This window comes from Nyctibius grandis, chromosome 14 (assembly GCF_013368605.1).
Source record: "Nyctibius grandis isolate bNycGra1 chromosome 14, bNycGra1.pri, whole genome shotgun sequence".
NCBI lineage: Eukaryota > Metazoa > Chordata > Aves > Nyctibiiformes > Nyctibiidae > Nyctibius > Nyctibius grandis.
The window spans coordinates 13,229,344-13,242,337 of record NC_090671.1 but is presented as its reverse complement, the minus strand read 5'-3'; the positions used below and the strand labels follow the sequence as shown (position 1 = coordinate 13,242,337).

General features: G+C 43.5%; 1 protein-coding gene across 2 annotated transcripts in view; it reads left to right on the top strand.

Moving 5' to 3' along the window:
* KDM2B (lysine demethylase 2B) overlaps positions 1–12,994 on the top strand; it is a 110,883-nt gene that overhangs the window by 54,311 nt on the left and 43,578 nt on the right. For both annotated transcript variants that reach the window (XM_068412445.1, XM_068412446.1), the window contains exon 11: positions 7,071–7,525. In XM_068412445.1, the coding sequence (XP_068268546.1) occupies positions 7,071–7,525 (455 nt within the window). The remainder of the gene's footprint in view (positions 1–7,070; positions 7,526–12,994) is intronic.

The window sequence follows — 12,994 nt, the reverse complement described above, 5'->3', positions numbered from 1 at the left end:
GGCTAGTTACTGCTTTGGTTTCTGCAAAGCAGATTATAAATTGAATTGGAGAACTGTAGAAATTCTAATGAACTATTTCTTTATTTTGGGGTGGGGAAGGTTTTGACTCTTAAGCGTTTCCATAAAGTACCGACCTACTTCGAATTATTTTTGAGTATTCCCTTAGCAAGTGGGTCCCAGAAAAATAATTTTTGGATGCGTTTGTTCCTTGGTTTCAGTAATGTTTGTGTTGAGATGATCTGCCAAACAGTTGAGGATTTACTGCCACGTTTGGCAGAGTACCTTAGTAGCCAGAAATGTGTGCATTGCAAATGTGCTCTGGTGGGATGGATATTTAGTCCTTTTATAGAGCGTCTCCTCTACAGAATGTGTTATGGTCACTAAACCTGGCTTCTTTCTCTGCTCTTTTCTTTAATCTCTGCTTTAGTTCTGTTTGGTGACTGACTTCTAGTTCTGCAGAATAACAAAACTGAGAAAACACCTACACAAATCTACATGATCTACAACCTAAGTGCAGGGAGGTCAAAGAGATCTTTACAACAATAGCTGAAAATGGACCATAGCAGAGACGGATAGATGTGCCTGGAGCGGGAAGGCATTACCTTGGCACTGCTGTGAGCTTTACATCAACGTGTGACAATTCCAGTTGTTGCCTTGCTGAACTGCCCTCTTTTTCCTGCCTTTAATGGAACAAGATGGTGGGCCATATTGCCTCCCTGCTTTTAAGCACAGAATGGCTGAAAGTAACACAGGCACCAGCTAAATCATAACTGATACGTGTGAAGTGTGTGAAGGAGAACTGAAATGTTTCTGTGCCTTCTGCTCCCCGAGATGGCACTTGGAGTGAACCTGACATGGTTGGAACTGCCTCAGGTTCTGTGTGAAGAAGGGAAACGATCACCTACTAGTATGATTCTTAGTAGAAGGAATTTAAGAAGTTATGGGCAGACTTCACTCTCCAGTGAGTTTTACTGACCAAGAATAACCTGAGGGAGCTAATAGTCTGTGTAGATAGACAAGGGAATTTTCTTGGAACCCCTAGGAATTTGGGTGCTTCACATTTTGTGTCTCTTCTTTGCTCTGTGAGACCCTGGTCAGAAGGGTTAGTTAAGCAGGAACTCTGTGTGGAGGAATTTTTATCTTTATATAAGGTTATCCTAGAGGAAAAGATGAATTAGCCCCTTGGATCAGCTCTTCAAAAAGCAGTGGCAAAACTCCAATAACTGCATTCCTTGGAAAATAAGGAGCAACCTCCTGTTGTCTAAACCACTGTCATGGGAAGAGGCTTGTCCTGCAGGCAGGGTGGGGGTGCCAGATGGCTGAGGTGTATTCAGAACAGATTAGATGTGGAGCGTGGATGGTTCAGGATATTGAGATGGGACCTTTGTCAGCTAAATCACCAGTGTGAATTCTGGCCCAGCTCAGTAATTACTGATAATGGTTTGGCGATCCCCACAAAATGTGCCTTGGTCCAGTTACTAGCTGAGGGATACTCAGATCCCTCACTGGTAACCATAGATGTCCAGTGCCTAGAGGGAAGAGGATTGGTTTGCATGACCGAAGAGTGCTAACTGCAAAGGCATCAAGAAAAGGAGCTTGGCTATTTGGAAAATGGTTTAGTGGCCACATTGCCTGGGCCTCGCCTCCTGTGGTGGCTTCAGTTGTTGGCCCACTGGAGAGTGAATATTAAACTGTTTTGCTGTTGTGTGGGCATGGTCCTACGGTCACTTCAAGCTACTGCGAGAAATGTGCTGTGCTCACAAGACTATTCCGTTTTGTGCACTCTAGAGGTTGTGTGGCTGCCCTGTGAGCTGAATCAGTTCAGTGATCTGACTGAAAATTAACCCCACCGAAAAATGAATATATTTGTTATCAGTAGGACTGATGAGCTGATCTGACTCGCAGCCCTACGGCGGGTGGGTGCTGGGGGTGCCTGCCTGGGCACATCTTGGGCTGTTGTTGCTGTCTCAAATGGATTGGTACTTCCAGCTTACCGAAGTGGTATCTACTGACAGCGTGTAGTTCATCCACCTGCCTGCTATCTCTTGACTTCAGAGTATTAGCGTGCTGATAAAATCTCTGACATTGACATCCAGGGCTTTTCTCTCCAGGAGAGACAGATGTGTACTTTTTTTTTGTCAGAAACGTGCTTTGTATTTCTTGGCAGAATCTTAACCTGAAAATAATTATTTAACTGGGGATTGTGGTTCAAAAGCCCAGATCTACTATGTCTACTGGATCTTTCACTTTGGCATTTGTCAAATTCAAAGGAGTAAAGGTACATTATTTACTTTTACAAAGCTGTGCTGCTTTGTTCTACATGAGTAATACTGTTTCAAATACTTGCTTGTCTTTTCTTTTAACTGGTCTCAGTGTCCAGCGTCTTGACTCAAGTAGATCTCTACGAACTGTAATCCTTGAGTTACCCTTGTTTGTTCTGTGGTGTCTGAATCTTAATATCACTCACCTGCTGTGGGATAGGAGATCCAAATGAGGTCAGTGTTTCAAAACCCCACAGCTTTGTTTTTAAGCTTTTCTTCAGAACTGCTAAGGTCCTTAAATTGTCTCTTCCTTAGAGACTTCTCTATCTGCAAGTAATTTCTTGATTTCCCATGAGAGAGCATCCCTTGATGAAGAATTTCCCATTAGTCTCCTTAAAGACTAATGAAACAAAGTACTTCTCTGCAGACCCCTCAATAGATTTGTCTTCTGTCCTTCTTGGTTTAAGAAAAAGTTCTTCACATCCTTATATTCATTTTCAGGATTTTCACTTGAACAATCTTAACGTTTCTCCTATTTTTAAAAAAATAATTTCCTTGACATAATTTGTTCTAAATGTCTACTTTCTCCCTTTCCTTTTGGGTGCTAGAACTTGCTATTTTTCACCCTTGAGTTGTGCTGCTTTCCTTTCTTGTATACCTTCTGATACAGTGGTCTTGCTGGATCTCAGAAGCTAAGAAGCAACAGTTGATTGTTAGTTGAGGAGGCCATCCATCCACCAGAGAGAGTGCAGGGTGCTGCCCGTGGTCTCTGGGATTCACAAGGTGCTAGTTTTCATAGAATTGGTAGAGATCCTGTTCTCCTGCATGAAAAAAAGGAGATTCCTGTGGTGATAGAGAACATCTTTGGAGAGCACAGAAAACTGAGTTCATCGGCAATTGTGTTTTAAGGCTATCTTTAGACTTTTCATACTGTGTTTTCATTACATAGTGTTTATTTGCTTTGACATGAAGGTTGCTAAATTCAGAGTGATTCAAGACGTTGCCTACTGATGAAAATGTATTGCTGTGATTTCATTGCCATACCTCTGTCCCGATAATTGGGTGCTAATATAGCAACTTATATTGTTCTTTGTATTTCTGTTTTCTAAATGTCTCAACTCACAAAACTTCAGACAGGAAAAAACCCACCTCAGTGTAGGCAAGGGTAAAACTCTGAATCTTCCCACTCCATAATAAAAATGTTTGCCCTTCTAAATGAGCTGGAAGATGACGACTGTGGCTTCTTCCCTATTCTTCAGGCCCAGAATGAGTTTTCAGGCAGTTGCCTCCAAGTTAGTGTGTGTGTCTGTTCTTTTTCAGATCTCTTCTGCAGAAGGGCAAACGCTCAGGGGAATGATGACACGACAGCAATCACAGGCTGCTGTAAAAAGCACACAATCTCTCTTTCTCTTTTTTCTTTTTCTTGTCCCTCTCAACTGTGACATTTCTCCTGCCGGCTGAAGGCAGAGGGATCCTGTTTGGGTTTCCTACTAGATTTGAACAGGCACTGTTTTGGGATGGATATGCCTTCGTTATTTTTACTCTTATCATGAATGAGTCTGTACTGGATATTTTCAACCACAATTGACCTTCAGTGAGATATGGATCTTGAGAGTGAGCTGACAAAGAGTAATTGGGAGAAGGTACTGGGCTATCAAAAATGCGCTTTCCCTGTAGCCTGCAGCTTTTAAGGTTACCATTGCTAAAATTTTAACAGGATGGCTCTAACTGTATGTTGAGCCTGATCGATGAAGAAAATATGCCCTCTGGCATGGTGAAGGAGCCATATCTTTTATTTCCCTCTGTCTTCTCAGGGGGGTAGAATAGATTTGCTTATGATAGACAGGTACTGGACTATATTGAGTGATTTCTGTGTGAGGTGCTCCATGCAGTGATACATTTCCAGTATGCTCAGAGTTTTTTCTGCTAATGAAAATGTCATTGCTGTCTTTAGCAGACCAAGAGCAACTGCTGCTCCCAAGTCGCAGTGTCAGGGTTTCGAGCTGAGAATGGCAAGGTTGATATTACACACTGGACTGTTCTAAAGAGTTTAGAAAGATTTCATAATTATACCTCACCCCCCTCCCTTCCTTTTAAGTTCTGTAATAGAGCAAGTTGCTTTTCAACAGGGAAAGTAACTGTGTATAATTATCCTTCTTACATAAGTGGATAACTGTGGGGAAAGTTAAGTGATTTGCCCAGAACTGCAGGGAAGTGAACTGCTACAGAAAAAAAAAAGGTATTTCTAGCTTTATGTGCTGTGGTCAAGCCTGTGCTGCTCCTCCTCTTCACTGAGTTATATCACTGACTGGTCTGTATAAGCTGGTTGTATTTGCTTTGGGATGGAGAGGAGTGAAGGTCTCTTTGCACTAAGTCATATGGGAGCCCAGACTGGGTAACCACTCTGAAACTGGAGATCTAACCTGGTATTGGCTGGTGCATTGACTCAGAAGAAGAAAACCACAGTTGCACTTCACAAAAGAAAGACAGAAACATAATTTTCTTTGTACAGATTTATACTAATTTCTGTTAATGACACTGTACCGGTAGCACAGGAATGTGTATCTGCTTTCACCTCCTTCTGTTCTATCACTGGCATCTTCTCCCATCTAGGCTGGGCTTTTGTGCTTTGGTCAATTGTAAGATAGCTCACCAAGGCAGCATGGCTTAGAGAAGGAGCCCCAGCCATGGATCCGAGAGCCTGGATCCTGACTCCTGGTTTTGCCCTAGATTTGATGTGTGACAATGAGCAAATCGTGCTTTCTCCCAAGCATCTGTTTCCTCAGCTGTAACATGGGAGAATGACATAAGCTGATTACATAGCCCTTAGAGGTGGGTGAGTGTGCTAGCTACTGTGGACAAAGGGAAAAACTCTGTTAAATCAAAGTTGGATAGCCTAGTGTTTTTTAGATGTTCTGGTTAAGATATTTTTCTAATCCTGTTTATGTTTCTAAGAGAAGCACGGGGGTGTATTAGCACAGACCATAGAGGAGGAGCTGCTTTGGAGTGTTGCATGCCACCACCTCAGCACACAAAATAAACTGTGCTGTACTTCTTCCTGGTGAAGCTTTTCTGGAGGGATGCAGGGAGGAAGTCAGCCTACACTGTGGATGAAGCTGGATTTGGCCATGACCAGCCTTGCTGGTAGCTGGTATTTTTTGTGACTGCCATCTTTTCACAGGCATTTTGGCTTAAATGTGCCTTTCAGGAGTAATTTTATGGCCATTTTGGTTCTGAGGAAAAATGCAAACGTGACTGAAAGAGTAGACTGGACAGAGATACTTGATTTTTGCAGACACTGTAGCAACAGCACATTTGCCCCGAGAGGTATCAAGTGGCCAACTTGTATCTCTGGGGCACTAATACACAGAGGTGCACCTGGGCTTGCAGAGTTTTGATTTGAAACTGCAAAGCTAAGCAGCTAGGCTGGCTGCCCTCAGACAGCTGCTCTGCCACTGCCTGTTGCATCTTTGCTACCCAGCTGACGAGTAACACATATATTTTGTGAGAAGATGGTATAGACTATGCAAGAGACAAGGAGCTCCTCTGTGATGAGGATGAATTTGCTAGCTTGGAACTCAGCTTCAGCGTTTGTTTTGAACCTCACTGTTAAACAACCGGATGCTGAGCTTTTTCTTTAATGTCCATTTAATCCTTCCTCAAGCGTGATTCACATTGTCCTAATCCAAAGCTACTGCATTGCAAAGCATGAAAGCTGTGAAAGGAACTTTTCATTAATTGTTCACTCACTTTTTCTGTATGACTTCTGTTTCCTTTGCAGAGTGTTTTTGTTTGCAGCTTGATCTCATACCCATTTCAGCCACTATTAAAATTCACATTGACTTAACTGGGTGTTGCCAGTGTTAACTGTGTTTTCCACAGAAGTTCCTGCTGTTGCTAGCCTGCGTTCAATGTTGTTCACTTAGTAAAGGAAATTGTGCCTAATACATAAGAAAAGATGTGTGCCTTAGGGATCCTTGGCCAGTAGTTTCCTACATTGCTTTCACTGCTTGATTGCACGGAGTTGGGTAACAGCTGAGATTTTTAGGGAGAAACCTAGTATAAAACTACGATTAATAATTCTTTAGACTCAGAAACTTGCCTTTAAATTTTCCTGAGAAGTATCTAGAATGTATCAGGGACAGCATTAAGAAAAACAGTATCACATAACTCTGTGACAGTCCTTGCATTTCTCAGTGTGTTTAGGCTTCTTGTCTGTAACATAAGCATAATTCTAATCCTCCGTCTCAGAAGAGCAGTGAGTATTCATATAGTAACAAGTGGTGGTTCTTGTTTTACTAACAGTTGCTTACAGAGAGGAAAAGTATCGAGAAGTTGATTCTGTGCTGTTCAGAGTTCCTGAAAGAATGATGATGTACAGCATTTTAACGTGCTTGCTCCCATCGTTTTTCCCCTCCTCTTTCTGTGCTAACTCTCCTCTTAAAGCTGTAAGGCTGCTGAATCTGGTCTCTTTTGGATTTGTGGGAAAATTAATTGTGTGTGACTGCAGAGCTCTGCCTACTCTTAATTGAAGGCATAGAGGACTGAGGCTTTGAAGAAAGCATAATTTTTCTCTCTTGTTTCCCAGTCAGTTGAACTGAGTAGATTTTAATGAAAACCAGCATTAAAACAAACAAACAACCCCCCCCAAATTAAAAATCAGCTGAATAAAGCCCATTCCTGTCACATACTTACTAGGCATTATCCCGAGCCCTTTTAAATAGGCAGTGCCTAGCCCCAGTGGCAGAGAAGTGTTTAAGCTATGAATTACATCGGGTAAAACTTCAGCATTCTTTTTCTAACTTTCAGATGCAAAAAGAAAACGCAGCACAGACAGCTATTCATCAGATTCGTGGTTAGACATGGATGAAGAATCTTGTGATGCCCATATCCGGGAGGAGAAGGATGACAGCTTGGATAAGAACTCCAAATCCTTGGTGGATGGCTCCTCCTCACCCAACAGCACACACTCAGAAGGGAAGGAGGGTGCAGGAAGAAAACAAAAAGCCACAGTAATGAGATACCTAAAAAGAACTTTGTCTAATGAGTCAGATGACAGTGTAAAATCAACGACCCCCACGGACTATCCCAAAACACCAACAGGGTCTCCAGCTACAGAAGTGTCAACCAAATGGACTCACCTCACAGAATTTGAACTGAAGGGTTTAAAAGCCCTGGTGGAAAAGCTTGAATCTCTCCCAGAGAACAAGAAGTGTGTTCCAGAAGGCATCGAAGATCCGCAGGCTCTCCTAGAGGACATGAAGGTGGGTGTGATAGCTTGCGGATCCACATAAACTGTTTTGTACGGGCATAGAAGACAGTAGGAGATCAGAAAGCAAAGTTCTGCAGCAGAGGGATGGCAGCTTGTGCGTAGCGACCAGCTCATATCAGCCTGCTATGCCACAGAGAGGGCAATTATGCCTCTAGGAAAGGCCATCTCTGCCCTGGGGAGATGGCTGTTTGCAGTCTTAATTTAATTGATGCAGTCCTTTCTGACTGTCGCAGCAGTGGCCACAAGTTTAGATCCTCTCATAGCTCAGCACTTGCTATGTCCCATGTGTAAATATTTTACCTCAAAAAGTCTGTTTATATTTATACTCTTAACCTGCACTTTTTGGTCTAGTGTCTTTCTGGAGTATATCTGATTAACTGACACATCCAAAATGTAAATACTTGATTGTAATTCAGAAGATACATTGTCTAATGTTTTCGGTTGCTTTTTTTTCTTTCACCTTTTTCATTTTCTTTTCCTCCATTGCCCTCTATAGGTTGATAATTATTCTCCACTGGTACAATATGCTGGTTTTGGAGATGGTGTGAGGAGTGAATGCTCACTAGTGACAGAACTGCTCTTTAGATTTTTAGTATACTGGAAGTGGAACCTCATCTGACTTAGGGATAAATTCCTCCTGAAGACCAGCGTGGCCTTGCTGCTTCTAGTCCCAGCCATGCCTCTGATCCATGGCATCCTTTTGGACTGCTTGGTTAGCTTTTCTGTCTTGTTTTCACATTGTATAAAATGGGCATATTTTTTTTTAACACAGCTGAGAGCAGCATACTCTTGTAATTTTGCTGAGACTTGTCCAATAAGGCTAAAATTGTCAGCCTGTCCTCCCCAGGTCCAGTCCCATGGCAGTTTGGCCTGGTTTGGAGTGTTGATTCGTGGTCTTGTGTTGGGACTGCTGGTTCTGTGCTGTTTCTGTGTACAGTGTGGTTCTTCAGCTACATCTGTTCTATACACAAGAGCTGTGTAAGCCACAGTCTGAGGGGAAAAATACGTGTTTATATGGTAAAAGGGGAGTCTGTGCTTTTTTTAGTGCAAGTAGTGTAACAGCTGCTTAGAAAAGGCTTCAAAGCCAGTTAAAGAAGACTGAACATGTGCAGTGGAACCATATTCCACAATCTTGGAGCCTGGAAGTGTGATACATGGCACTCATTTTGGTAAGCCACAAGAGCTCAGAGTCTCTTCTTGCACTTTGTATACGAAAGTGGACGCACATGCCCAAAGTCACGGCTGTAGATTCACTGGCTTGATTTGTGATCGATCGTCTTCTAATCAGAAATCGAAATGAAGCTTCAAGACCAGGAGCTGAATTTGTGGTGAAGGAAAAAGAATGGTAGCATTACTTTTCCAAGCTGGATGCACAGACCGAGTTTCACTTAAAAATAAAGTGCCCCTTCTTGAAATCCCAGAAAGGGGTACAACACTAACAAATGGTGCAGATGTTCAGAATGTGATCACACATGCTCTTTTGATGACATACTCCAGTGCACTGTGAGACATCTTACTAGAACACGGCAAGACACCATATGTGAATCTTGTTTAAAGCACCGTGTAGGAGTGTATGTTTTCTTATTCCTCTCCAGAGGAGTGGATTCACTAGCTACAGAGATGGAGAACTGCAAATGGACATTTAAGAAAAAGGCCCAAGCCATGCCCTTTTTGGTGATGCTGTGCTTTAACTGGTGTTATGTGGGCATCTGCCAGTTTATTCTGTGCATCTTGCAGAGTTGCAGTCTTGATGTTCCACCTCCTTTGATAACTGCCTACTTCTAAACTTTCTCTCCTTGCCAGCACACACTGTAACCATCAGGATGTAGCCCAACATCTGGATATTTATGGTTCCCTGCTGGTTAAAGAGCCCCTGACCACATCTAAACATCATGCATGCTGCAGAATTGTTTTCTCTGGAATCACCTCTGTATGTTTGGTGAGCCTGTGACTGATTAGTCAGAGCAAGACCTTTTAAAGGATGTTAACTCAAACATTGTCTTGAACAGTATCTAAAGAACTGTTAAAGAACTTTCTTACCCGTCTTTTTTACAATATTGGCTCACATATAAGGCAGCCTTCAATTTTCAGAGAAGGGGAGTCAATACAGCATAATAAATTAATTAATCCCCATATAGTCTGCTTCCTCCATAACTCTCCCTGCAGTTGCATAACCCGCTTGCTAGGTGCTCTGAAGGGGTTGGGGCAGTTAGGGGGAGTTGTATTCACATCAGTGGCTACTTGAGTACTTTCTCTCAGGGCAGGAGCGGAGCCCAGGACTCCCAGCACAGGCCTTCCCTTTGCTCGTCAGCAAATTGTCCGAGGCAGCCGCTGACAAGGTGTGTCCCCGATGCCCATCTAGTTCTAGGATGCAACAACCCATTACTCCTTTCTGCCGCTGTGTTCGTTGACATGGTAGGGAACAGTGCAGTGGAGCCAAAGCATCTTATCTCCTTGTAACCCAGGTGATACCAAAGCATGAAGCTTGTTTTATTTAACTTATTTGCTTTAAAAAAAAAATCAGACCTGAGTGTATCAGTGCATGTTTAGGCCTTCTACTTTAAAAGGACAGAGCATGCTGATGGAAGAATCACACAGAATCACAGAATTAACCAGGTTGGAAGAGCCCTCTGGGATCATCGAGTCCAACCATTGCCCTGACACCACCATGGCAACTAGACCATGGCACTAAGTGCCATGGCCAGGCTTTTCTTAAACCCCTCCAGAGATGGTGACTCCACCACCTCCCTGGGCAGCCCCTTCCAATGTCTAATGACCCTTTCTGAGAAGAAATGCTTCCTAATGTCCAACCTGAACCTCCCCTGGCGAAGCTTGAGGCTGTGTCCTCTTGTCCTATTGCTGGTTGCCTGGGAGAAGAGGCCGACTCCCACTTCACTACAACCTCCCTTCAGGTAGTTGTAGACTGCTCTAAGGTCACCTCTGAGCCTCCTCTTCTCCAGGCTAAACAACCCCAGCTCCCTCAGCCGTTCCTTGTAGGTCAGACCCTCCAGACCCTTCCCCAGCTTGGTCGCCCTCCTCTGGACTCGCTCCAACACCTCAACATCTTTCTTGAAGTGCGGGGCCCAGAACTGGACACAGGATTCAAGGTGCGGCCTCACCAGTGCCGAGTTGCCAAGTGACTGCTTCCAGCCCCTTGAGCATACATCAGCACAGTGGTCCTTGCAGGGTTCCTGTGTTGGTGTGCGGAACGCGGCGGTTCAGTATTTTGTTCCATCCAGCGTGCGCTGGGTACGTCACACCGTTCAGACCCTCAGCTGAACGCGGTGATGTGAACGTTCCCTTGGGCTTCCCAGCGATACTCATCGCTGCCGCAGCCCTGTGCTTCACGAGCGGTAATTGATGAGCTGTTGTTATCTCTGGTTCACAGGCAGGGAACTGAGGGGCAAAGAGATTAGGATAAAAGTGTCCATAATTTTGGATACTGGTTTTACATGCCGCAGGTGTGATTTTCAGAAAAGCTGGCGTTATTTAAGAATGATACTTGCAAAAGATAGTTTTAATGGTATTGAAACTGTAATGGCTTAGCATTTTGGCAGAGCAGAAGTTCTGATCTTTAGCTTCCAGATCCCAAGCCAGGTGTGAGGAAGAGCAGGCACGTACAACTCATGACTGCCTGTGGAAACTTGATTTAAAAGATTTGCCCTGTGTCACATAGAGACCTAATGGCAGAGGAAGAAATACAGTCCATTTTTCCAGAATGGTATTTATCTCCTTGACCATTAAATCATATTCCCTCTTACTTTGCTACTAGTTTTCCAACTTGTACAGAAAATAATGTGGGGATTTTGCTGATAGCATTAGCAGTGGAGTGAGCAGAAGCCTGGCACCTTTACCTCACCTTGATGGATATCCAGAGCCCCAGTCAGCTGTGTGAGGCAGAAATCCTGCAGAAGCAGCTGTGCAGATCATACGTGCTGTGACTGTATCTGGCTGTATTCACAAGGTTTATTTTATGGACAACCTGACTTTTGGGCATGTGATGTATTAATAATACAGCCTATAACAAGTACCCTTTTAGTGCACCCATTTGAGAGTTATTTTTTTGAAATACACAGCAAGAACATGCTCTGACAGAAAGTCTGAAAGCTCTTGTTCTGCTTGGGAAGTCCAAGTTTCTTCCTGAAGAAAATAAATCTATGTTTATTGTAGCAGTTTTATTTCTTAATGAAATGCACTCAGGAACTTCTCTGTATGACATTCAAGTCTGTCTTTGTGCTTCATTAAGATAATTAATGCTTTCAGAAAACAGGATATGGGTAGTTAAAACGGGAGAAAGAAAACCATTTTATTTAGTGATGTGAAATTCCACAGAACAAATCTGGGTAACTTGCAGAGAATCCATCCATGCTGTCCCATCTGAGCAAGAATACCCTAAAGGATGGGTGACTGGATTGCTGCTCTTAGCTGTAGTTGTATTTACCTTTATGTACAGCTCTTTAATGTCACAAATCTTTGAAGTAATTTATTTTCCTTATGAGAAAGGAGACTGAAAACTAAACTAAGCCTGTGTAAATTCCTTACATGTCACCTAAGCTCTTAACTAACTGCGACTATCTAGTGGGGACGCAGCAATCCAGAAGTGCCAAGCTAATGCCTCTGCAGATTGAGAACCTATTTATCACCATGATCGACGGAGTGCAGCAGCACGAGGGAGGCTTATTTGCAGAGCGTAACACAGGCCTCACTTGGGGAGCAGGTCAGTTCTTCCCTCAGCTCAAACAAGGAATTAAATTCTTGTCGGCTGCAGCTCTGCTGTATGGATGCTGTATCGCATGAGACCTGCGTTCACTACCAAAGGAGCCTCTCTGAGGCCTCCAAACAGCAATTACTGCTAGCAGCATTCAGATGCCATCTGCTACAGAGTGAGCAATCGGCCGAGGAGATGCAATGCTCTCTGTATCCAGATTTCTGTGGCTGGGCTCTGTGTGAGCTGTATGTGCAGCAAATGTGAGGGGAAATTGTCATACAGGTGAACATCCCCTCCCTGAGAGTGCTCAGCTGACCCAAGCTGCAGGACAGAAGGCTTGGCAGTGTCGTTGTTGGCAGGGATGAGCAGCCAGAAGACACTGCAGCCGTTGCCCTTACATCCTTGCTGTTGGTGTTACTGTTGGGGGCACGTGCACCCTGCAGTCATACCTTGTTTTCCTTATATACATGTCCTGAAATGAAATACCAAACAGTGCAACAACTCCAGCTCCCAGTTTAAAAATTAAGTAGCAGCCGAACTGTTAAAAAAGTACCTACACTGATGAGGAAGAGAAGGAGGAAAAAAGTAATGGAGAAGTAATTTTACTTAGATGGTGGCCTTGGGGATTGGAAGAGTTTCATTGTGTGGCTTCTCCACTTCATATTTAGCTACCAAATAGTATGTCAGTCTGCTAAAGATGCAACTGGGACGGACTTATGCATGAAGAAGAGAATAGAGAGGTAACCATCTCCT